The sequence below is a fragment of the Gymnoscopelus braueri genome (assembly GCF_963280865.1).
Source record: "Gymnoscopelus braueri genome assembly, chromosome: 16".
Classification (NCBI taxonomy): domain Eukaryota; kingdom Metazoa; phylum Chordata; class Actinopteri; order Myctophiformes; family Myctophidae; genus Gymnoscopelus; species Gymnoscopelus braueri.
Genome location: NC_137616.1, coordinates 21,532,647 through 21,558,690, shown reverse-complemented (window position 1 = coordinate 21,558,690; position 26,044 = coordinate 21,532,647). Strand labels below are relative to the sequence as shown.

Here is a 26,044-nt window from a genome sequence, read left to right as displayed (position 1 = left end):
ACAAACTTGCACACATACGGGGCCCAACAGCAGTGTTACAGCAGTGTTTAACACTTCAAATGGCCATAACTCGGTGACCATTTCTCTGATTGGCACAATATAGGGCTGGATTTGAAGGCTATATATCGGCCTGAAAATCTAGTAAGTGAAAACAACCTGTAAAATCTCAATCAACATTTTGAGTTCCCAAAATTAGTTTCTAATTAATTACCATTGGAGCAGCTCCAGATTACGGCCTGATTTTAAACTGAAACGCATGACGTGTTATCGCATCATGTTTTTTTTTTTCATTTGAAAATCAATCAATATTCAGTAAGCAACATGGCCGTACAACTAAGGCTTTAGCCATCTGGTCTTTAACTTTGGAACAGAGGGATGCATGTTTATCAATAGGGATTGACCTGGTCAATTCTGCGAAATATGCATTGGGTTGGATCTTCAATTAAAATCCATGACATTGAGGCTCATTTGTTGCTTAGACACTATAGCTTAACAATGGTCACCACTCCTGTGTAGCATTTGGCAGAGCTTCACATTAATCGCCTGGGTAATGGGCAGACAGGCCTATTGACCAGCAGTCCAATAGGACAGAGGGGCAGGACATACAAATCAAACCCTGTCCAGCCCTGTATTGACCCGTCCATAAGCAGAGAGATTAATTAGCTGTGTGGCAGGGGGGAATGAAGCGAGCGTTAAGCCCAGGATGACATGGGGATTTGATTCAACCTATAGAACCATGTCAGACCTGGGCAAAATAGTAGTAGAATTTGTAGGGGCAAGTGTAGGCCTATGGTGTATGTACAGCTCCTGGAGACCTTCTCATGAATCCTTGCAAAGCAGTGGTTCTCAAACCTTTTCATGTCAAGGACCGCCAAACTAATATGTATTTGGCCACGGACCCCCATCTGAAATGAGTTCGTGCCAGGGACCCCCAGAAGAGAAGATTTGGGTTAAAAATTATTTAAAGATCTTCAAATCTTCAGAATCTTCTAAAATGTGATGCTATTAACAATTTTTCAGGCGACCCCCTGGAACCCGCTCAGCGCTCAAGGACCCCTGAGGGTCTCCGGACCCCACTTTGAGAACCACTGTTGTAGAGGACTGAAATTCTGTGTCTGGATGAAAAGAATTCCATCTGTATACTTTTAACCTTGCATCCCTATTTGAATTTTTTCAAATTTGTCAAAAAGTTTCAAAAATAGAAAATATAGCAGATCGCAGATCTACAAGCTCACAAAACAGTGGGTATTTTTGTGTGACACCAACTTATGTTATGATGAAGTATAAAATAGGGCTTCCCCCAATTTTTCAACCTCTTCATATAATTGATCTTCACTGATATGATATGGTACAAGTTATTTCTACTCGGTCTGTCTCTCAGAAGAGGGCTGTGGACAATTCATGTTGATGTGACATCGTTTGGCAGGGTTTTCCCCCCCCACATTTTTTATTTTATTTTCTATTAACACAAGAACAATGGGTTCCATTATAGCATGCTAACTTTCCAGGAATATAAAGCCTGCTGTTTCTGGACCCCCATCTGAAAATATTTTGTGCCAGGGAGCCATATAAGGTTTGTTTTGTTAAAATGTATTTTTTTCCCCACATTTATTTCAAGATGTATTGACAATAGCTGATCTACAAGCTCCCACAACACACAACACGATCTACAAGCTCCACAAGCCACAACACGATCGACAAGCTCCACAACATCGCCCCATTTAGACCTGAAGGTTAAACTTCAAATATTTATTCAAAAATGTCAACAAATGTATGTTTCTATATCCTGTACATAGCAACAGGAACCCTAAAAGGGGTTCCCGTCCTGAAAGGTATAGTTACAAATAGGGGTTCCCGCCCAAAATGGAGACATAAATATGCAGTGCATCATAAAGCAAAATATGTATCTGTGCTTTGGGGGTATTTTTGATTGACTGGCAAGTGTTTAAATGAAGTGATCTTTTGAATTCACATTCAAATATTTCAATCGATTTTCAGAAATCTTTATTCCTGCTAAGTGCCTCATTGTAAAGGGAAGGACATCAGTAATAACCTAATGAGTTCAATGTAGAAAGTGACAGTTCTATTTTAACTACATCAATTGTTGATGATATCGCACAATGAATAAAGGATTACAAAATCAATTGTTCTTTGTTGGTAAACAGTAAATGAGGTGAACTGAACATTGATCTCACTACTTTTCTTACGTGACTTCCTTCACTGACAATGATTAGGCCTATAAATGCTGACACACATGAGGAATTACCTTGATGAATACAAGTGGTATTAAATCATCCAATTCAAGGCAGCTGTATTTTGAAAAGCCAGTATTTGTTCATAGAACACACTGGGATGTAACGTGATTTGTGATCTATTGATTCCACAGTTCATAATGGAAATCAAAAGACCACACAGACCAAGACATGAATAGAACTGTATAATACTGAGCTAATACCAAGATCTGTACCATTAAATCTACTCTGAGGGAGGCTCAGGGAGCAGAAATCCATTGCCAACTTTTACTATATTTTACATGATTTGTTAGATATACTGAACAGCACTTATACCACTGAAACATGGCCCACTTACTTTTAAATTAATTGAATAATAATAATAAATAATTTACAGAAGGGGAAAAAAATCCCTTTACTCTCTTTAAATTGGAACCTGTTTTTCTGGCATGCCAATGTCCAATCAGTCCCCAAAAGAGCATACATTGGATGTGACTGACCCCTTGTGGGCAAAACAGTAGGCTATTTCCAGTGGTGGAAAAACGACTTCCATTTTTTACTTAAGTAAAAGTATCAATACTGCAATGTAGAAATACTCTGTTACAAGTAAAAGTCCGGAATTCTAAATGTACTTGCGTTAAAGTACAAAAGTATTGGTATTAAAATGTACTTCAAGTACCAAAAGTAGAAAGTAGGCTACTCATTCACAAGTTTTCAAATGTATAAAAATCTTTTAAAATTACCAGATCTACAAGCTCACAATGCATCACATCATGACATTGTGACCTTGTAGATCGGCTATTTTCAAATGGACGAAATGTATATAGGGCTGAAATGGGTAATGCATGTTTTGTGATAATCAAAATCTACAAAGTAACTAAAGTTTTCTAATAATTGTAGTGGAGTGAAAGTACAATATTTGCCTCTGAGATCAGATGTAGTGGAGTAGAAGTAAAAGTAGGCTACAGAAAATTGGAAATACTCCAGTAAAGAAAAAAAAATACCTCAAAATTGTACTTAAGTACAGTACTTGAGTAAATACTTAGTTACTTTTCACCACTGGCTGGCTATAGGCTATTAAATCAACCCAAATGTAGGCTAGACAACAGGCACATTGTGATGCTCTAAGAATGTACAAAATGTGAATTTTGACTTCTTTTGAGACAGGACTGCATAGGACTGTGTCCACCGAACCGAGGGATTTTTTTTTAAATGGCAGCAATTAAAGGGTCTACACCATGAAAATCACTTTTTTCTTGTTTTTTTGTATTTTTTGGGGTCCCCAGTGTCTCTTATACCCAAAAAAACGATTTTTTTTTTAATTCAGTCATTCCTTCTCATTTCATGGATTTCCAGAATGGGCGTGTCTGAACAGGCGATCTCAGAATGGAAATGTTTATGATGTCATAAACATTAATGATGGCAAACCCAATGTTAAATGAAAAGTGCCCGAATTGCTCCGAAACTTTTTCTACCCCCCCTAAGTGGGGGTCTACGAATAAATACTTCGGGCTCGGATTTTGGCTCCGCCCCCCGGAAGTGGGTGAAACAGGCACCTCAAACACTTGGTGGAATTGTTCAAAAATGTTCAAAGTGTTTTTTTTTTCGATTTTGTATTTTTCTTAGATGCTTCTTTTTATGCAGAATTTTTCCCTTTTTTTTTTTTTTTAATATTTTTTTTTAATATTTATTTTTATTAACAGACAGAATTGCTCAGTAGCCCCCCCCTGCACAAGAGGACGTTTTGGTATTGCAGCTGAAAGTGCTGTATAAGCCAGAGACAATTGACTTGGGATGAGTATATCTGAGTGATGATTTAGGCTCAAACCTTTTGAAAAAGGTTTGAGGGACATACACCATATGATATTAAATATAAAAATTAAGCCTGAATCAGCACTTGTTGTCAATCTTATGTAGATCAATAAACCCAATTAAAAACAAATACGCCCTAAGTTAACGCCTAACCGTTTTCATGAATCAAAAATAGGCTATACTGACTGGTGATTTGTGACAGGAAAAAAAAATATTTCTGTTATATATATATCAGAAATATACATTATTTCATAAAAATTATGCACGATTTATCCTATTTTCACCAACCCACAGTGGGTTTGTGAAAATAGGATACATCGTGCGTAATTTATATTAAAAATATATATTTCCCGTAGTGGGTTGGTAAAAACAGGATAAATCGTGCGTAATTTATATTAAAAATATGTATTTTACATGTAGTGGGTTGGTGAAAACAGGATAAATCGTGCGTAATTTGGCGTGCAGTCACGTGCGTAGAGACGGGGGTACGGGGGGGGGGGGTAGAATCATTGTTTGACAACATCGGTTTCTCGAGAGGATCACACACAGAAGAGGAGCGAGAAAACAAGGGAATCCAAACAATCACCAGTAAGCAATAATTAACTTCCATGATTTACTACACAATCTGCATTCGCTTGATCAATCGTCAATAACCCCCTCCATCCATCCACAGCTCTTACATTGAATTAGTGTAAAAGCTGTGTTTATATTCTAGTCCAGGCTAGCCACGGTCGGAGAAATGTGGAAGATTTGGCCATAGGCTACATGATCTGTCCATCAGGTGGTGGATGGATGGGTCGTGGGTCCGCATCTTTCTTTTTTCCCCCTGATCTTCTTTAAGGATGTGACGCTGTAACGAGACACGCGGCTTATTATAGCAAATGTCTAATAGCCTGTAGAGGATTTAATAATTAACCCTAAATTCGTAATTGCGAATTTCTTTCGCAAGCCATTGCTATAATTGAGTCTCCGCTACTGTAGATGTTTGGATGTTTGTAATTACACCGATCATGCAATGTGGAAGATTGTTGTTTTACGCGAATTTTGATACTATTACTAATTATAGGCCTATCCTGGCATATTTAATTAGTTTTCTAATATGTAGTATCTTTTCACGACAGGTAGCCTACACGCTGGACCTGATCATAGCCTGTTCTTTAAAAAATAAGGAAATAAGTCACACCAATAATAGCCTACTACAACACGTCATCATAATATATTTTTGTCACATAGCCTAGGCCTACTATGCTGTAAAGAAATAAAAAATAAAGTCATGCTGTCCACACCATACCACTGTCTTCAAATACATTGTATGTAATGTAGCCTATACAGTATACTGTAGGCTGCACATTTTTTCATGGTCTTGTAAAGGTGACAGACAAACTTGATGATAAAGGAAGTGGTTTATTCGGACAGCCAGTTAGAATAATAGGCTACCATTAGTGTAACCTCTATTCAATTTAGTAAAAGGTTCTGTAACTGAACATCGGAACACAAAACAGCATTTCCATGTATCAACCAAAATGAACAATTTCATGAACTTTCATCCCAACTATTAACAACTATGTGTGTCAGAAGCATGCTGGGAAAACTCCTCAAGCACTTGTCTCACCCCAGGACACTACACAGCCCCCATCTGAGGGTTCAGCTGTCCCCAGAAAAACAGTGTTGTGATTTCGGTTGACCAACCATGTGGTCCCTTGAGAGTCTCCCTATAACTAAGGGTGGTGAGTGATATTTCAGTTGAGTCTTGTGCGCACAGAACAAGACGACACCAGGCAGTATCACATGGCAAGTTCTGAAGTTTATTACACACATAAAGAATATATATACAGTGTTGGACACGTGACGTGACAAGGACAAGAACAGAATGACTAGGAAATAGGAATAGAACATGCATCTCATATCATTGACCACAGACGTCAGTGTATCTGATTAAGTAGTTCATTGTCATGGCGTCAAGTGTATCAGTAGTGCTTACACAGAGGAGAGCGATTCAACACATGTATGTACTGGGTCAATCAGATAAATGTCATAATTCATAAACAGTCCATCACAAAGTCCTGGAATCCCACTTCAACCTGATTAGGAGGTTTGGGTGCTAGTGCCAGGGTCTTATGATGTTGGGGGGGTATACTCTCAGTGTCTAACAATGTTTCTTCCATGATGGCGAGGAGCCGATAGGGTGCCAGGCAGTAGGTAACAAAGGACGACTATCCTATTATATGGTCCCATACCAGCTGCAGTCAGTAGAGTAGCACCTTGCATGGCCCAGTCCATTTGCCACTGAATTTAGGAGAGACCCCATTCTTCCTCACTGGGTAGGGGTGTACACCCACACCCGAACCCCCAGGGAAAAGTCTTTCCCATTGCCATAAGGACGCAATTGTTGTGTTCAGTGATAGGAAAAGGGCCCAGGATGTTGACACCCACGCATTCCATGGTGGCCCTACCTAGTACTGCTGCAGGGGAGCATGTGTGCGTCGGTTGGTCCCTTTTGTGATGTGCACATTTGTGTATAAAGCAGTTTGGCCAGTAGAAATGGGCCTAGAGTCACCACAGAGTCAGAGTCTGTGACCCCAATGTGGCCTGCACCCACCGAACCATGGGCCAGTTGGGGCACCTAGGCACAGAGGAGGAGGGGCACCAGAAGCCGTCGAACATTGTTTACCTTCCCAGGTGCCTGCCATCTCCGATACAACAGGGCAGGCTGTCAATTAGGGTGAGATTGGCCCACTTGGAGTAGCAGGCCTTATTCTCCCTGTCCAGCAGAGAAACTGCAAATGACTCGGGGCACTGATCTGCTGTCATCCAGTCCCGTACCCGGCTAAGGACAACGTTGCCGTCCTGCTCTTCCCGCAACCTCTGGGGGTCGATGGTGGTTAACACGGTCCTTGCTGCTTTCAGCCGAGTTATCGGCCAGAAGAGCCGCAACCATTGACTCAGGTCAGGGATCCATGGTCCTTTCGGAGAAGGAACCGATGTCCGTACAAGCATAGATGAAAATGTCAAAGCGCCCTGACCACTGCCACCACCAGCTCCCTGTGGATATCGCAGTAGTTCCGCTCTGGACAGCTATGGGAGCAGTTATAATATGTCACCACACGCTTCCTATGCTCACCCTCTTGGGATGGCACCACGCCCAGGCCCATGTCACTGGCATCGGTGTCCACAATGAATGTCTTGCTGGGGTCAGGGTACACCAGGATCGGAGCCACAGCTGTTCAAAGGATACACAGCGCACTTCATTCCACTGGAATGTCTGATTCCAGTGGGATGCATGTGAGCGTCGGCTGGTCCCTTTTGTGCTGTGCTGTTTGTGTACAAACAGTTCAACATCCTGTCGGCAGTTTGGCAAGTAGAAATGGGCCCCGAGTCACCACAGACTCAGAGTCTGTGACCCCAAATTGACCTGATCCCACTGAACCATGGGCCAGTTTGAGCACCTAGGCACAGAGGCGGAGGGGCACCAGAAGCAAGTCGCTTTAGATAAGATCATCTCCCAAATGCCTAAATTGAAAATTATGTGTTGTCTTTCTCTTTAGGCCAAATGTGAAAGATTGTCCCAAGTATTCCCTAAATGTTCCCTCAAGCATCTGTGGATCAGCAAACAGAGGATTGCTTCTATCTTCAACGACTCAAGGAAAAATGAACAAGTGATCAGTTGGATGCAGGTGACTAATCTCAACCATAACCCAGTTATTTAAGGAGACTTTTGTTTAACTATTAAGGATTGCACAAGTATTTTAAGTGTAAAAATGTATGGTCCATAAGGTAATAGTGTGGCAAATGTTTTTAAAAAAACTGTACGCTATGTGCTAACATTCAAATTTAAAGAACATGATAACAAAGTAAGAACTGAACTCACTGAATAATAAGTTACCATCTTTGGTGAGATATAACCGTGCTTGGTGCCTACAGTACTTACTGTAGTATCATTGGCTAAAATTACTGTATGACACTGTTACAGGTGCTTTTACTTACAGAACTAACTTGTTTGCTCTACTTAGTGGAGTCTGTAGGCTGTTGATTAATCACACAGATTTGCGAAGTAGGTTTTAAAAAAATGCTGGAGATAGAGGACATCCAATTTGGAAACTGGAAACTTACATAGTATGTTTTTATATCACTTCATATCCTAAATGTTGTATAAAGATGATTTAATTGGCAGGCATTGGTGAAAGAGTTGGTTTCACTTTATTGTGTAATTTATATCTAGAGAACAAGAATGAGTTAAATATATTACTATTTTTATTTTCATTTACCAATGATAGCGCAGCTGGGCTTCGTTATTATTCAATATTTTATTTCCATCTTCTTTCAATGTCCTTATTCATTAAGATAATCTGCTGCCTCTCAACTGACAGTGAATTGTTTGGAGAACTATGGGGTGTGGGGGCAGCAGGACAGATGCCCTAGAACCTCGCTATCTGGAGAGCTGGACCAAAGAAACAGAGTCAACATGGCTGACCAGCACGGACACTGACATTCCCCTGTCCTCCATCCAGAGCATCCCTTCTGAGAACTCCTCTGAGACTGGCTTCTGTTCTGAGAAAACACTCAACCATGGTAAAAAACAAAACATGAATAATTGATAGTTGAATGGTTGGATGAATGACGAATTGATTGATGTCCAACATGGAACAAAAATGCTTAATATATAATATATAATATAATATAATCCCCAAATGGCTGAATTAATACTTAGAATGATTCCCTTGAGAGAATACTTTATCCACTTTGATGTGAGAGTTGTTTTTATTTTTTTATTCCCATTCCCAATTCCCAGTTTGCCCTCTATTTTGACTTTTCTGCACAGACGACGGCACTCAGTATGACGGCACTTTGTCCACTGCTACTTATTGTCAGGCTCTTCATTATATACTTTGATACAGTTATTACTGATATTGTATTAAATGAAAGTACAATTTTCATCCATTTGGGAATTGCATTAATACCAGTCAGTGTTTGCTCTCCACTTCACTAGAGGAGACCAGTTAAAGGTTAATAGCCCCACTGCCCAGTGTGTTTTCTGTTTTTTATTATCACGTTATATTTAACATACAGTAATTGGAACATGGAGAGTTGTTTTTATCAATTAAATTTAAATGTAATCATTCATGTTTATTAAGTTCAAAACAGGCTTACATCAAATTGTTTTAGAATAATTAGGGCCCGAGCACTGCACAGTAGTGCGAAGCCCTATTGAAACTGCGATGATTATTCTTTGCACAAATGAATCGCGTTTTTGAGGGGCAATACGTACTCTAAAAGTTACGCAACATTGCACACACATTACCAGTGGCGAAAAATTACGTATAAAAAAAATAAAAAGTGGGCGTGGCCTAATGGCTCAATAGCGCCCCCTACAAAACTTCGTGCTTCAAGCCCGACAATACGGTTTCACCTACATGTATAAAAATCGGTACACACCTGTATCATGTCCCAACTTACGAAAAAGTCTCTTGGAGTCATGACCAGAACCAAACAGGAAGTCGGCCATTTTGAATTGATAGTGGCGTTTTTGTGTATTTCACGCCATTTCCACAGGTTGTACTTTAAGAACTCCTCCCAGGCGGATTATCGGATCCGCCTCAAATTCGCTCAGAGTACACAAAAGAACGATGAAAAGTTATCAAAAGCTTGAGTTTTCGTAAAACGGCATGACCGTGGCAAAGCGTCAAACTTCAACGCCAAACAGGAAGTGAGAATAGCCGATCTACAATTCCTATTGGCTGGGCTTTAAACAGCCATAACTTCTGTTCGCAGCCTGCTACCGAGTACAAATTTGGTATGTGGACTAAGACCACCAATAGGGACGAGCTGTAATTTCTGAAGCTCCGCCCCCTCTGTCTTCCTATTGGCCGGCCTTTAAACAGCCATAACTTCGGTTCGCAGCATGTTACCGAGTCCAAATTTGGTATGTGGACTAAGACCACCAATAGGGACGAGCTGTAATTTCTGAAGCTCCGCCCCCTCTGTCTTCCTATTGGCCGGCCTTTAAACAGCCATAACTTCGGTTCGCAGCATGCTACCGAGTCCAAATTTGGTATGTGGACTAAGATCACCAATAGGGACGAGCTGTCATTTCTGAAGCTCCGCCCCCTCTGTCTTCCTATTGGCCGGTCTTTAAACAGCCATAACTTCGGTTCGCAGCATGCTACCGAGTCCAAATTTGGTATGTGGATTAAGACCACCAATAGGGACGAGCTGTAATTTCTGAAGCTCCGCCCCCTCTGTCTTCCTATTGGCCGGCCTTTAAATAGCCATAACTCGAGTTTGCAGCATGCTACCGAGTACAGATTTGGTATGTGGACTTAGACCACCAATAGGGACGAGCTGTAATTTCTGAAGCTCCGCCCCCTCTATCTTCCTATTGGCCGGCCTTTAAACAGCCATAACTTCGGTTCGCATAACTCCAGATGGCAGCATGCTACATAGTCCAACATTTATGGGTGGACTTTTTTTTTTCCTAACTTTTTTTTTTCAAAAAAATTGTCCGATTTGTTTTTATCTGTTTTTTTTTTTTTTTTCCTTTTTTAGGTTTCGGTTCATTTGCTTAACACATACAGTGCCAAGATCCCGTCTACACGTTCTTTCAAATCCATCGCTTGAGTGCCAGGATTCATAAGAGCCTGTTTACACGTTCTTTTGAATTTTCATTGTTTAATCTGTGATCGCACGGCTGTGTTTATTTCTCATCAACACTTTCGTTTTCCACTTACGTCACACTCACCCGGAGCCGGATGTAAAAAAAAAAAATCATTTCCGGGTCACGTTGTTTTTCTCCGGTGATTTTCGGCCAGAATAAGGAAAAACACGGTTTTTCACACGGTAGAAAAGACAAACGGACAGCTCAACTTCTATTTTCTTTGGTCCGGGTGACTAACAGCCATCGTCGTAGTGTATCACGTCGTTTTCAGGCCGATCAGCGGGCCGGGAATTGTCGAAAACGTCACATCCTTTGAATGACCGGATATGACGTGGGCCTGTTTGGGAGGGGGTGAGCGAGGTGATCAATGTTTGGATGTGCTGCTCTCTACTGGTGGAACAATCGTAGGTGCTTGACAACACAATCAGAGAATGTATTTGAATGAAAAATTACAAAACAAAAAAATTAAAAAACACGCAAATTGCTGGCACAGGGGTGAGTACATTATGAATAAACTCTGGCAGTCAATGTGTTAAGCTATAGCCTTAAAGGCTTGTATCTTGGACAGAACGTCGAGGGCCCGTTCATCGCTGCTTGCAGCTTTAATAATAATTATTATTATTGTATTTAACATACATTTAATTAAGAGTTTATAATGAATAGTTCACATTTTACAAACTTTCTTGCTTTACGCAGACTTTCTTTTATGCAAATTAAAATGACCCTCCATTTAACCATGTTAACTGCTGGTCTGCCTTCCAGACAGCCATTAGGCTATGACTTCATAGCATACTGCAGCTCTGTAAATGCTTGCAGCCATGGAGACACTAGTGACCACACACTTTTAGCTGAGGGGCATAATCAGAACAGATGGTACAGTGTTTAATCATCACCACAGTTTGTTCTTGGACACTGCAGGTGCAATTTCTCCTTTCAAGTAAAACTCTTGTGGGCAAACATTGGTTTGCCAGGCTAGATCTTTATGGCTACTGTTCTGGGGGCTACCCATTAGTCTGACAGCCCATTATTCCAATATCTCAATAGTCCGAAAAATGTTAGGTTAGTGTGAGGTTAGGCTTGGGTTATAGGCTTAGTTATAATGTGCGGCGTCTGACCAATGGTACTTAGGAACAATGGGCTGTTGGACTAATGGCATGGTACTACTGGTCAGGGTGGGGTTGTGGACATTTGGCAGAAGTTTTCAGATTTTTCCTCCATCAGTCGACCCACAACTGTTAATCTTTACAGGGGAAAGGAACTTTTCTACGGCTCTTAAATTAGATTTTTCTGAGTGCTACCATGAAACTCTGGAATTGGAAAAGTGTCTGCCTGGTATGTTATAGACGCCTGGACTTATGCATTTACAACCTTTCCTGATATTGAAAGGTCCCTGTCCTGCCACTGAAGGAGCTTGTCTCCAATTTTTGGCAATTTAGACTCGCAATTTGTGTCCTATGTGTACACCCAGCGCCTTAATTGTGTACATTTTCTCTTTGAGACCCTACTGGTTCTCTCCAAAATAGTCAAGAGTATTTCACATTTTGTCTTTGTTGACTTTGGTTAGTGAGGCTGCAGTAAATGTGTTACACATGGACGGTGTGTGCTGTAGATCTATTATCTGTAAGAGGGAGGGTCAGTGTATCCAGACTCAGTTCAGCCTCTTTGCCTGCACCACCTGGAATAGGAATCTTCTTTAATATTGCTGCCGTCGCAGGGCTGCTAAGTTGCTTATCTCTGTCAGTCACAATGGGACTTACTGTAACTTGGGAATGAGGAAGGGGAATATGGTAAACTGGGAAGTATCCCTATGCACTCTTGAAAAGGCAGTTTTTCATTTGAAGTTTAGTTTAAATTATTTATTGGGAATAACCCCTTGAGATGAACCATCTCGTTTTCAAAGGGGGTCCACATTTACAGAATACATATTAATACATACATTTGGAAAACAAAACAAAAACAAAATACAAACAAAAAATAAGAAATAAACCGAACAATTCAACCAAGGGAGAAAAACTAAACAAAACATACAACAACACAACAACAATACACAGAACACATATATGAATCATTGCATCATAGATCTGTTATAATGATGATTAGTGAAAACTTGAACAGGTAATCTCAAGGTGAGAGGACAGTGCAGTTTTAAACAATTGAAGAGATGTTATTGACCGAATATGAATTATGAACAGGTAGATTGTTCCAGTCAGAAGGAGCTTTAAACCTAAAAGATTTTTGGAAACTGATTTAGATACTCTTGGAACATCAAAGAAAACCTTTGCACAATATCTTAGTTGATGTTTAGAAGTGAAATCATCCATATACTATTTGAGATACTGTGGATAATTAAACTGTAACCAGTGCTGCTGTCGTCTTACTGTGGGAGATGGCAAGTTAAGATTTTCATACATGGTGCAATGATGAGTCATACAGTATATGGACAGCCAAGAACAAATCATAAATCTGCATATTGTATTAAGTGGAAGAAGGTTAATTTTAGATGCAGTCTGGTAGACTACAGCAGCATAATTCATAATGGTTAGTATGAGTTGAAGAACCAGTTTCGTTCTGACTGTAAATGTAAAACATTTTCTGTTACGGTAGAGAACACCAGTACGTTTTTTTCCTAACAATGTTATCAATGTGACTTTTGAATGAGAGTTCTGAATCAAGCCATAGGCCAAGATATTTGATGTGATCAACTCTATGCAGTTGTGTACCATCAAGAAAAGTGATATTAAATGATTGATTTTTGGTTTTAAATGCAAGATTCTGATTAGTCCCAAAAAGCATAGTCAGTCATGGTTTGATACCTTGCTTACCGTGCTGTAACCAATTTAGCAAATGGAGGTCTACTGTATTTAGTGAATGGAGCATGGCATTATCACCATCAAAGGATTGATTTGCTGTGGGTTTGTGGGTCACATGCATAACGATGACCAACTGTTGTGGGACTGAATAGTTCTCCTAGTTCATACTTAGTGCAAACTGACGTTAGAGAATACTTACTGTTGAATCCACTAATTAAAATGTGCTTTTGCACATTAAACCAGAAGGTTAACCTTTTGCCTTATTGTGTCTGAGGACACCTATGGTTGGTACACAGTGTTAATTGAACTGAGTGTACAATTATTCAAATGGATCAAAAAGGGTCTGAGAGTTAAAACTTGACCCAAATGGACCCAGTCCAGTTTGGCTCTCACAATAAAATGAACATTGAGGCTTTTTAACTGTGTACTAAAGAAAAGAGACTATTCCTTCCCTTTTCCTGCCCAGAGCTCCAAAGCAGATTTGGCGATTATGAGAAAGTGTGTTATTATTTTGTGTTGTTTTGATTTGTTCCAGTTCCAGATTTGTTTGAAGATGGCCTACCTCCTCCGGCTCAGGCTTACCTTAAAGTCTGTTCAGCTCTGTCTGAAGCCAGTCTGAATGAGGGGAAGGCCAGCAGCCCGGCTGCAATGCTGCCCCCTTCACAACAGGCAGTGATGCCACCTTCATTGGGTACCACAGTTCAGCGCAGGAGTGTTTTACGCACAGAAGAGATTGTAAGTCATTCTTTGGTGATTTTTGATTGCCCTTTCTTGAGTTAAGAAAAACACAATTCTAGTATTTGAGCAAAGGGAGGAAGCCCTGGATATATTAAATAATAGAATTGTTCTTTATCCAAAGCCATGTTAGAATCTCTTGTGACTGACCTTTGGTTTCCCATTTACAGTGAAAAGCTAATGAATAAGGTTGAGTTGTTGTAATTGCACTGGGGCCAGTGCAGCCTTGTCTTTACCATTTCAGGATTTATGCTTCTTTTTTTCTACCCACTTATCTAAAGAGTAATAATTCATTCATCTCCCCGCGCAGACAAAGTGGCAGGACAATCGGATGTCCACCAAACAGGTGACCATCACTGTGACACAGAGCATCCGTCAGGTGGACAAGAACGGAAAGATCAAAGAGAAGTCTCTCACCACCTACGAGGTTATGAAACCTCTTGACACACAAAAGCCTTAAAGGGTAGCGATTGTACAGGGGAAAGCAATGAAGGTGATGAAGAAAGATTGAGGGTTAAAGTAATGGTGATTCTTACATTCAAAGTATGCCTCAAATATGTAGTGAAAGTACAAGAGGAATGTCTGAATTGGAATGAAATTGTGCTTGACAGACTGTCAGTCTTAGAAACATAGCACATAGCACGGACTCTCCAGAAGTCCTTGTTATACTAGTCAGGAGTGTGTTTTATACATAATGCAGTATTTTTGTCTGCTTGCTGCTGTTACAGCAGTTATTTTAAATTGAAAGACGATTTAATTGTGATGTTTATATAGTATGTGAACACAGTTTGACAAACAAACAAAAATTCTTAGGAAAGAGTATCACAGAAGAAAATGTAAATGTATTTTATTTCATTCCTGAAACCAGGCAGCTTCTTTCAAAGTCCCAGAAAGACAATCATCGCTAATTCAAATGTATTAACTGGTCTTGAATCCCAAAGATTTTAGTGAGCCTTTGGAGAGATTTTCAACACAGTAAAATCCTGTTAATTTAAAGTTGCAATCTTACAGTTTCATGTCCTATGGGAGTACTATAAAAGTTATTTTGGTAATGAATTTTTCTATTTAAAAAAAGCTGCTGCCAATGTCTCAGATTTAAAAGACATCTTGATTGCATTATTTACTTTGTGCAAAGCCTACAGTCGAGCTTGTGTTATTAATTAGAAATGGTCTGCATTCATCATGTGTGCATTATATTAACTTTTGTTAGAACTAACAGTACAGTGTTTGAATTTATGGTGTCTTTACAGTAGCCTACATGTCACACAATTTTTACTGACAATAAACATGACAGAAAAGCTCTCCATGTTTTTAAGCCACTTCACAGAAGCTGCAGAATTAGTTAATATAGTTAATAAATGTAATGTGATGTTTCCATGCAGAGTGGAGAATACATTTGGTGCAATAGTCATCTTAAAAAGTTATCACTATTGTTAATAGTTCAGTAGAGTGCATACCTCTGTCAATGCTATGTACCTGTATGTAATTGTCAAGATTATGCCATTTCTACCTGAGATATATCATTTTGACTTTTGACTCATCATTCCCACCAAGTTGCATGAAAATCTGGTCATCCACTCTTTGAGTTATTTTGTCAACAGTGAAACGAATGGAATGAAGGTAAAACACAACCGCCAACCAACTCCATTTTGGCAGCATCATCTTTACTCATAGTATGTGACACTGACTCTGGAAGATATGGCACAAAAATGTATGCTCCGTCTTTTGACACGTCGCACAGTGAAAATAGTCGAGCTTCAAGCCCACTACGCATTGCGGGCTTGTATATGGGCTATTTTCGGCGCATTCAAATATAAATCAGGCTTTACAGCTGGACATATTCTTTGCACTGTGGAGTCAGCTTTCTGTTGGAAGTATGTGGATCTGTCTTTGTTGGTCGTATTTCATCTCTCCATTTCTGAACGATGGCTCTTCCTTCTCCATCCACTCCTTCATACAGAAGTCTGGGAAGAAGAAGTTGATCTCTCTGTGTGCTGACTCAATGGAATCTGGGGAGAATAATGGACCATTAATGGAAATATTGGTAACACTTTCTATGATAAACATACTTATAATGCATTATAACACTATAGTTAGGAGCACTCATGACATTCATAATACTTTATAAAAATGATCATGACCCATTGTAGCATTTTATAACTACATGAGGTTTTTGCAAGGATCATAGTATGTTATAATTTTTATAGTTGTAATACATTATAATCAGTTTGTAATGCATTATAATCAGTTATAATGCATTATAACATTATTATGGATTACTCCTATGATAATTATAACATACTATGATCTTAAAGCAGCACTATGTAACTTTTTTATTGAATACAAATGTAATTTTGTACAATCTGTATGATAGAGTATGTTAATACAATATAACTTATACAATTGGGGTGGTTGTATTTTGTCTCCCTGCTCTTCTATCGAGACATTTACATCGTGTCAGATCTTGTGTCTCACCCCCTAGACATGATGGTCAAGATTACATTTTCCCCTGAGCAAGCAGGCAGGCTCTATTTGGTCAATGGTAAACATTTCAACACTTGTGTGCAGGAAACCAGGTTCAAATCAAGCATAGAAGAGGAAAGCTTTAAGACTTCTAAATAGGCCCATCACGTTATTATATACAGTAGATAGCCTATTTGTTTTAATACCATGAGGAGCAATGTATTTCATACAGTACCTGAGCCATGCGTACTGTTTCTTGTGTCTGTTAATCCAAACTGACCCCGAATAGTGTCAGGGGAGGTATATTTAGCCTGGAACACTTTGGTAGGTCCCATTAGTTCTCTCCAATGGGTTACGGCATCCTCCCTGGCTAGAATGTATGCACGCATTGGACCACTGGGGAAAATAGAACACAGTAAAATCCTGACAAATTGACTATTTTACTAACTGAGGATTTTGCAGTTCACGACAGACAATGGAATAATTTGATTTAACAAGGGATTTGTACACAATCGATTTCATCAAGACTTTGTATGGCTTTGTATCAGATTACGCTAAACCATACAGACAGGGCTGACAGGATGGACTGGCTGACATGTAGATAATTCAGTTCACACTTGAGGCTAATTATAATAACCAGGGAAAGATTTCTGTGGCTTCACCACAGGAAAACTAAATGATAATGTGATTGCAGGCACCTTTAGCAATTCCAGCAGTGAGAGTCTCTGCATTTAAAAGCTATAAGGCTACATATTGGCTCTCAAGCAATAGCCCCAGGGCTCAAGTGCTAATCAAGGAAGTCTCTTGATCATTGAAATCCATGTAATTGATGTTTCAGAACCTGGCTAGAATTGATTTATTGTGGACTTTCTAAGCATGAAATAGGATCCCTGTCAATTGAGGTATACCTTTATGTGTCAGTTCAGTGCGCTGTGTAATAAGGTCTGATTAAAATTTTCTTCGCTCAGCAAAACATAAAAAATACAATTTCTAAAGGGCATAAAAGCAACAGCACTTGCACAAACACACTTGACGAACACTGACTGTGGTTAGGAATGTATAGCCTATACCAGTTCTACTTGAAACAAAGCTTACCTTGACATGAATTCTACAAGTCTTTGAAAGAAGAATCGCCCTGAACAGCAAAACAAGGACAAAGCATTTCATATTTTGCATTAATAAAGTAGGTCTATGACAAAAGCAAACAAGAAAAAGAAGAAGTAGCAAGAGCAGAAGGGAGCGAGAGACCCAGATTACATCAATTTAGAATTGCCAGAGGCCCTGAATACCTGCAAGATAATTCATGTATTATTAAAGATGCATTCATTTCAACTTGCTGCTGCAATTCAATGACATGAAATTGCTGTCTGGCTCAGTGGAAAACATCATAACAAAAACAGCCACAACAATGCTTAAAAAAATAAAATAAAAACAGGGGGGAAAAAGGCAGATAGATGTTCAATCAACAAAAGGAGGGGTTCAATCTGTCTTATTCTGACCAGTCCAGTTCAAGTGGCTATGAACCTCACCAAGGATAAAACGGACACATTAACAATTAATTGGCTTACAATTAATTACATAATGGTCAGGTCAGGTGCAGTACGCTGGTTTTGTTGTCTACACACAATTAAATGAATTGTGTATCCACAAAGGGTGTTGAGGATTCATTTTGTTTGTTTTGTCAGGTGGAGTCAGTACTGTGAAGTCGGGCTGCAGTTAAATATTGCCAATCTAAACACCTGGAGAGTTCAAAGAACACCATCTTCCACACCTGCATGTTCAGCGTAAAACTTCTCAGATTCCTGTCTTCTCCACACAATGTCTTTAGATCTAACAATGACAAACTCATTGTCCAGGATTCTCTGGTGAAGAGCCTGAAAGAAAAAGAAGAAAAAAAGGTTAATAATATACTGCTCTAGTTAATAAGTAAACTAATTCTATGCCTGCATGTTTGGTTACTATTCTGGGAGTACAGTATGTTTGGAGCAACTGCACCCAGTGCAGGTTACCACAGTACAGTAAAATGGAAGGTGCTGTGATCATGATGTAATACCTACAGAACAGAAAACATTCATACCTACAGTAGTAGCTCATTTTAAACACATTAGGTGTCATGAGAGGAGGTGGCCGCAGCGTTTTTGCGCTTGACAGCGCTTTATGCTGGTGAATATCATGATGAATATTTGTAAATCACTCAAATAATTACCAGAATAATGCCACCAAAAACAAATAAACAAAGTAAGATGGAAGAAGAGATGGAGGAGTTCAGGACAACATTGAACCGTCTGTCAGAGGAGATAGGAAAAATCTCCAAACAACAGAAAGAGATGATCGATCTTATGAGCGAGGAGGTGAAACTCCTCAAAACAGAAATAAAAGAAAAGGATATGAAGATCAACGACTTGGAGAAGAGGATGGATAATCTGGAACAATACACACGAATGGAGGACCTCGTTATTACGGGTCTGGAAACAAAGCACCAAACATATGCGAGGGCCGCGGAAGTCTCAGACAAAGGAGAGGACGCGCCCGAGCAAGAGTTGCAAACACTGGAGCAACAAGTCGTCAAGTTCTTCGAAAGCAGAAACATGACCATTGACAGCCATAACATCTCAGCTTGTCACACACTACCCCGAAAGGACAGCAAATCTAAGCCTGTTATTATAATTTGTTTTGCTAATCGAAAAGGCAAGATTGAATTGTTAAGACAAGGTAAGAAGCTGGCCAGGACGGGTGTGTATGTGAATGAGCACCTTACGAAAAAGAATGCAGAAATTGCAAGGGAGGCACGCATTCTAAGAAAACAAGAAAAAATACAAGCAACGTGGACGAGAAACTGTAAGGTTATGATTCGGCTGAATGGATCCCCTGAAGAAGCAAAGGCGGTGATGGTGAAGGAATTAAAAGACCTTGACAAGTACAAATGAATGACTTAATCTTATTTGCGCTGCTGTCGCATGAGAAGACGGTGAAGATCAACGTGAATATGAGTATGACAGTTACATGCTTGTATGAACGACGTCCGTCTATATGCATGTGTTCTTTTTTCCTTGTATCCTTTTTGAATCTCATGTTTTCTGGACTCTTAATGGAAAGTAAACTTCAGCGAATAATCCCGAATATCAAATCATGGACACGAATGTGATCATAGACTGTTCCTTTCCATTCAATGATGTGGATGATGATGCATTTGGAATAATGGGATCGCGGAATTATGTGGATTATACTGCACAGAACTATGAGGAGCTGAATCTCAAATCGTTTGACTTCACTGAGTACAAGCCATATGAACTTGGAATTAACATTGACCCAGTAAACCACGTTTACAGCGACACCAACTGCAACTGTGAGTACTACACTGAGGAACAGTTTAAAGGCAATATAATAATGGATGGTAGCTTGTCAATGATACACTTCAACAGCAGAAGTCTCCATAAAAACATTAAAGACATTAAGGACTTTCTATCAAAGTTTAGCAAGTTCAGTGTCATTGCCATATCGGAATCCTGGCTCACAAAAGTCACGGAGGCCGAAGTGCAACTTGACCATTATGAACTATTCACAATTAACAGAGCAAACAACAGATATGGAGGTGTTGCCTTGTATGTACATAACGACTTTAAATGCAAAATAATTGAAACAATGTCATTAATTGTAGAAAACATAATGGAAATTATTACAGTGGAAATATATGTGGAAAAATCAAAGAGTTTAATAATAAGTAGTGTATATAGAACTCCCGGATCATGTCTTGACACGTTCAGTGATAAGATGACTGACTTATATGGTAAAATCATTGAAAGAAAGACGGTGTATGTATGCGGTGATTATAATGTAAATCTTTTGAATTCAAAGGAAAACAAAAAAACTAGAGACTTTGTGGACACAATGTATAGCTTAAGCCTATTTCCTGTTATTTTAAAACCAACAAGAATAACTTGTAATAGTGCTACTTTGATTGATAATATTTTTACGAATGACATTGAGAGCAAAGTAGTAAGTGGAATTTTACTAAATGACATCACTGACCACCTTCCTGTTTTTGCAACCTTTCACAACTCTATTAAGACAAAAACCCAAAGTTATCATGAAAATCAAACATTTATTCGCAAAAAAACATCAGAAGCTGTAGATGCTCTAAAGGAAGACCTGGGGAAGCAAAACTGGAATGTGGTCTATACACACGATGATCCAAATGAGGCTTATGATGGATTCCTCTCTATTTTCACTGCCTTATATGATAAGCATTGTCCATTAAGATTACAGAAGAAACACAAATTTGTGGAGAAGCCTTGGATGACTAGAGGCTTAGAAAATGCATGTAAAAAGAAAAATATATTGTATAAGCTGTTTTTAAAGAATAGAACTAAGGAAGCTGAAAATAAATATAAAAAATACAAAAATAAATTAACTAACATAATGAGACTTAATAAAAAGGAATACTACAATAAACTGCTGCAACAAAATAGAGATAATACACAAGGTACATGGAACATTCTAAACAGCATAATTAAGAAGGGCCTAAAAAAATCTGATTATCCTGATCACTTTATCACAGAAAATAAACCAAACATATCTACAGCCAAGGAGATTGTAAATGAATTTAATGATTTTTTTATAAATGTAGGTTCAAATTTGGCAAATGAAATTGTTGACCCAATAATTAAGGACGGAATAGATGAGAATATTATTAACAACAACCCCAATACTATATTTTTAACTAAAATTGAGGAGAATGAATTAATTGAAGTGGTAAATAAATTTAAAAATAAACGATCTACTGATTGTGATGATATAGATATGAGCCTAGTTAAAAATATTATAATATATATTGCAAAACCACTGACTCATATCTGCAATCAGTCACTTCAAACAGGAATATTTCCCAATAAAATGAAGACAGCTAAAGTAATTCCAATTTTCAAAAATGGAAATAAGCATATATTTTCTAATTATAGGCCAATTTCCCTTCTCCCTCAATTTTCAAAAATACTAGAAAAACTTTTTGCACATAGGTTGGAGCACTTCATAGAAAAACAAAATCTATTGAGTGACCAACAATATGGATTTAGATCTAACCGATCTACAACCATGGCTGTTATGGAACTTATAGATAAAATATCTACTAACACTGAAAATAATGAATACACTGTGGGACTATTTATAGATTTAAAAAAGGCATTTGACACTATAGACCATAGATTATTATTGAAAAAACTAAATAGATATGGTATTAGAGGGGTAGCTAATGTATGGATTAAAAATTACCTAGAAAATAGATTCCAATATGTACAAATAAATAATAATAAGTCTGAATTATTGAGGGTCACATGTGGGGTCCCACAGGGTTCGGTCCTGGGGCCAAAGCTTTTCATCTTATATATCAATGAGATATGCAATGTTTCCAGGAAGTTGGACTGTGTCTTGTTCGCTGATGATACAAATTTGTTTTGCTCTGGTAAAGATCTGAGGCATCTTCTGGATACAGTGGAAATGGAACTAAAAACAATAAAACGATGGTTTGATGCAAATAAATTATCATTAAATTTAAATAAAACAAAGTTTATGGTATTTGGAAATAGACAAATTGAACAAAATATACAAATTATGATAGATACAGTAAAAATAGAGAGAGTCTATGACAACACATTTCTTGGAGTGGTTATTGACCATAAGTTGAGCTGGAATCCCCATATAAATCAATTAAAAACAAAAATATCAAGGGCCATTGCAATACTGCATAAAACAAAAGACATTCTCTACACAAATTCATTATATATTCTGTACCAATCCCTAATAATACCACACATCACATATTGTGTGGAAGTCTGGGGAAACACATTTAAATCAATAAGTAACCCAATATACATACTCCAGAAAAAAGCAATAAGAATTGTTAACAAAGTGGATTACTATGAGCCAACCAACACTTTATTCATAAATTCAAACAGTCTCAAATTCAGAGAACTAGTGGACTTTAAAATCGCTCAACTCATGTACAAAATCAATAACAGCATGCTCCCGGACAGTATCCAGAAGATGTTTCATAAAAGACAAACAAAGTATAATCTCAGGGGTACATGCATTTACTCAAAAGAAAAAACAAGAACAAATGCAAAACAAAGATGTACAACATTCAAAGGAGTAACTCTGTGGAACAGCCTTGATAAAGATCTGAAATTGTGTAGCTCATTAAAAATATTCAAAAGATTACTTAAAAATAAGATGATAGATAATTATAAAAAAATATAAATGGCATGTGCCTTCTGTATGACTTCATTTATCATAGCATATATACAAATACTTGTACAGTACAGCAAACACGTACATGTACAGAAAAGTATCTTGTCCTTGTACCTTGTTTTCTTTTTTCCTTTGGTTGTTTTTTTGTTTTTTGTTTCTTTTTCTCTCTCCATTTTGACTTTCATTTTTTCTTTGTTTTGTAAAAGGGTAGGCGTAATAAGCAATGCTTCAGCCTATACCTTTTTGGTCAGAAATGTGGGTATCTTTTCTTGATAACATTTATTTTATTTTATTACCTACTGTAATGTTACCACAAATTGACTGACTGAAATAAACTAAACTAAACTAAACTAAACCTGCCATCCCTACTGTAGGCATGTCCCTATTTTGAGCATGTCAATTTTCACAAAATGTAAAAAATATTTCCAAAGTAAATAAATACATTTTCAAAAATAGCAAAATTAACAGATACCGGTACGCTCATAACACATCACAATGCGACACGCTGTGAGCTTGTACATCAGCTATTTGTCGTACAACAAAGCATATAGGGCTTATAAGTGGTTAAACCACTATTTATTATTATGATAAACTTGATAAAGGCCTGCTTCATGAAGCTCCAACAAAACGTTAATCCCTTTGATACCTCAGGGTTGAACGCAGCAAAGTATAAGCTTGTCTTATGTTGCACATTGGTACAGCCTCTTGTGTTTTCAGATGAGCAGATCTATGCCCACGGCTGTGGAAGATTAGTACTTGGAAAATTGTTTCATGAAATTGTTTCAACAACTCTGAGGTAGTTAAACTTAAACACTTAAGGCCTATTTTATATTTGTCCGACGATGTTGCATGGCTAAAATAGGCGATCTTTTATGGCTTTAATAGAAATCGGATTCCTCCTACAACTGGGAAGCTTTCAAAATAAGAGTGTATTTTATTTTACACAATTGGAAACGTGTAATGTCATTAGACAACACAGGTTTTATTTTAAAATCTGCCTAGTGGAGGTACATGAAATGGACGAGGGGTCTCCGACTGACTCATCAAAATGTTGATTTTCAGGTGGCAGTGCCAGGGCCCCCTTGGCTCCAGGGCCCTGTGCACAATGTGCACAAGCCATCATCCGTCCCTGTCTACAAGTTCACGTGTCGCAACACGTTGTGAGCGTGTAGATTTTGACAATTTTTAACAATTTCTGAAAGTTTTTCAAAATAATATAAAAAAAGGAGAATGATTTACCAGACAGATGCAAACATGATAAGAAGAACCACGGTACACTTGTGCCCAAAATCGAGAGGCCAGGTTGAACGTTGTTCAAAATAAACACTAGTTTATGACCCACATTTTCCATCCAGGTTCTCACTGCAATTCTCACTCAATTTTCCTTGTGTAATTTGAATATTCTGTTTACCATTTCAATCCAATTGTAACCATTTATAATTTATTTATTATTATTAACCAAGAATTGCCCTATATCGGATGAATAATCTGTGAATGATTTAGGAACAAATTCTGTATCTATTTGTTTGTGTTCTAAGTCTAACCTGAGAAAAACTCATGTGCAGCTCACCTGTAACATCAGAGGATGTGCCACTGCATCTGGCTTAACGACCGCCAGGGTGAGCTGCAGTGCTTTAGCCAGGCGAGTGGTTGTTAGCAGCATTGCCTGGAATAGAAACAAATAAGATAACATGAGGGGGGAAATAGGATTTACGCAAAGTAAAATACAAAATAAAAAAGTAGTGTCATATGTATTGTGATTTTAAAATATCTAGCTAGCCATGAATACACGACGTTGTCTGTCGCGACCGTCATGGATGAACTTCAACCTGGTTTTACGACTCGTTCATCTACTTAAACCTTCTGATTTCAAATATAAAGTGCTTCCCCATGGCTACTGATGTTACAATTATGTACGGCCTCTCGGTAGTACCCGTATCATCCGTATTGTTAAATAAAAAGCATTTTAATCCGATCGGTGGCCATTTTCTCATAGAGTTATAATGTATCAGAGTGCAATACACCTCCCATCCGATAGAGTCGCGTAGTTGAAAGCATGGCGAAAATACGGAGAAAATGGCCACCGATCGGATTAAAATGCTTTTTATTGAACAATACGGAAGATAAGGGTACTTCTGCGGGCCCGAACAGAATTGTAACATCCGTGGCCAATGGTTAAGCAATTTATATTTGAAATCTGAACGTTTATGTAAACTCTGTAAATGGAGAAAGTGCAAACACCAGGTTGAAGTTCATCCATGACTGACTCATGATATGACAGTCACGTTTCAGGGTTACCGAGAAGCCAAATTGACAAATGACACAACATTCTGCTGACAAGAAATGAGCGTGATTGTTATTTAAATAAAATAGAACTATACACTATAATAGCAACGATAGTTCGATACGTTAACAGTCATGTTAGTAACGGGTTACACACCTTGTGTTTCAGTTTGACAGAATGAATCTCTGACGCTGCTCAGCCTGGCATCGCAGCGGCCGCAGCCATAGTACAAGAAATATCAACTTATAACACTCAGCCAAAACAGCGCTCAACTAACTACACGCATCCAGTAGATTTATAGATCAGCGCATGCATTTAAGACAATAAAACGTAATTTAATGATATAACAGCACGGATATAATTTGTGATGCACTTTAATGGTCCCGGTACCGGGTCCGGTAGTTAAGATGTCCTCCAGAAACTAAACCAGTATGTAATAGTTCCACATTCAGTGTGGCTGGTAATATTCACCAATAAACTGTCTCTATAATTTATCATAATATATGATCGTGGGGACTAGGGGAAATTCTTAACTGGAGGGACAAATAAGAACCCCTTGTTGGGCAGTTCAAATGTATATTGGAATCAGCTGCACAGTTGTACTGTGCAGGACATGCTTGTTCAATCCTCCAGCTGTGTGAACAAAAAATAAAATAAAAACTTGATCACAAAAAAAAATAATATATGATCGTAATTATCATAATGTTGTCAATTTAACAGGCTATAGTAGTGTATATCTGTCTGTCATTTAATGTCACTATGAATTGAGTTGTACAAAAGGACCCCAATTAACCAGTGTTTTCGTTTTTTTTTT

The 26,044-nt window shown here is 38.4% G+C and overlaps 2 protein-coding genes across 2 annotated transcripts; one reads left to right on the top strand and one right to left on the bottom strand.

The window, feature by feature from the left end:
• Positions 1–8,428: 8,428 nt before the first annotated feature.
• Positions 8,429–14,700, top strand: baalcb (BAALC binder of MAP3K1 and KLF4 b; the record flags this gene model as incomplete). Its single annotated transcript, XM_080452730.1, has 3 exons — positions 8,429–8,612; positions 14,041–14,240; positions 14,551–14,700. 3 exons carry the CDS (start codon positions 8,429–8,431, stop codon positions 14,698–14,700), a joined length of 534 nt encoding a protein of 177 aa, XP_080308856.1.
• Positions 14,701–15,070: 370 nt separating this feature from the next.
• On the bottom strand, positions 15,071–25,608 carry nme6 (NME/NM23 nucleoside diphosphate kinase 6). The gene is made up of 6 exons (XM_080452506.1): positions 25,387–25,608; positions 24,517–24,612; positions 18,475–18,577; positions 17,799–17,838; positions 16,939–17,099; positions 15,071–16,249 (listed from the first exon to the last, which is right to left on the bottom strand). Exons 2-6 carry the CDS (start codon positions 24,607–24,609, stop codon positions 16,098–16,100), a joined length of 549 nt encoding a protein of 182 aa, XP_080308632.1. The 5' UTR covers positions 24,610–24,612; positions 25,387–25,608; the 3' UTR covers positions 15,071–16,097.
• Positions 25,609–26,044: the final 436 nt, after the last annotated feature.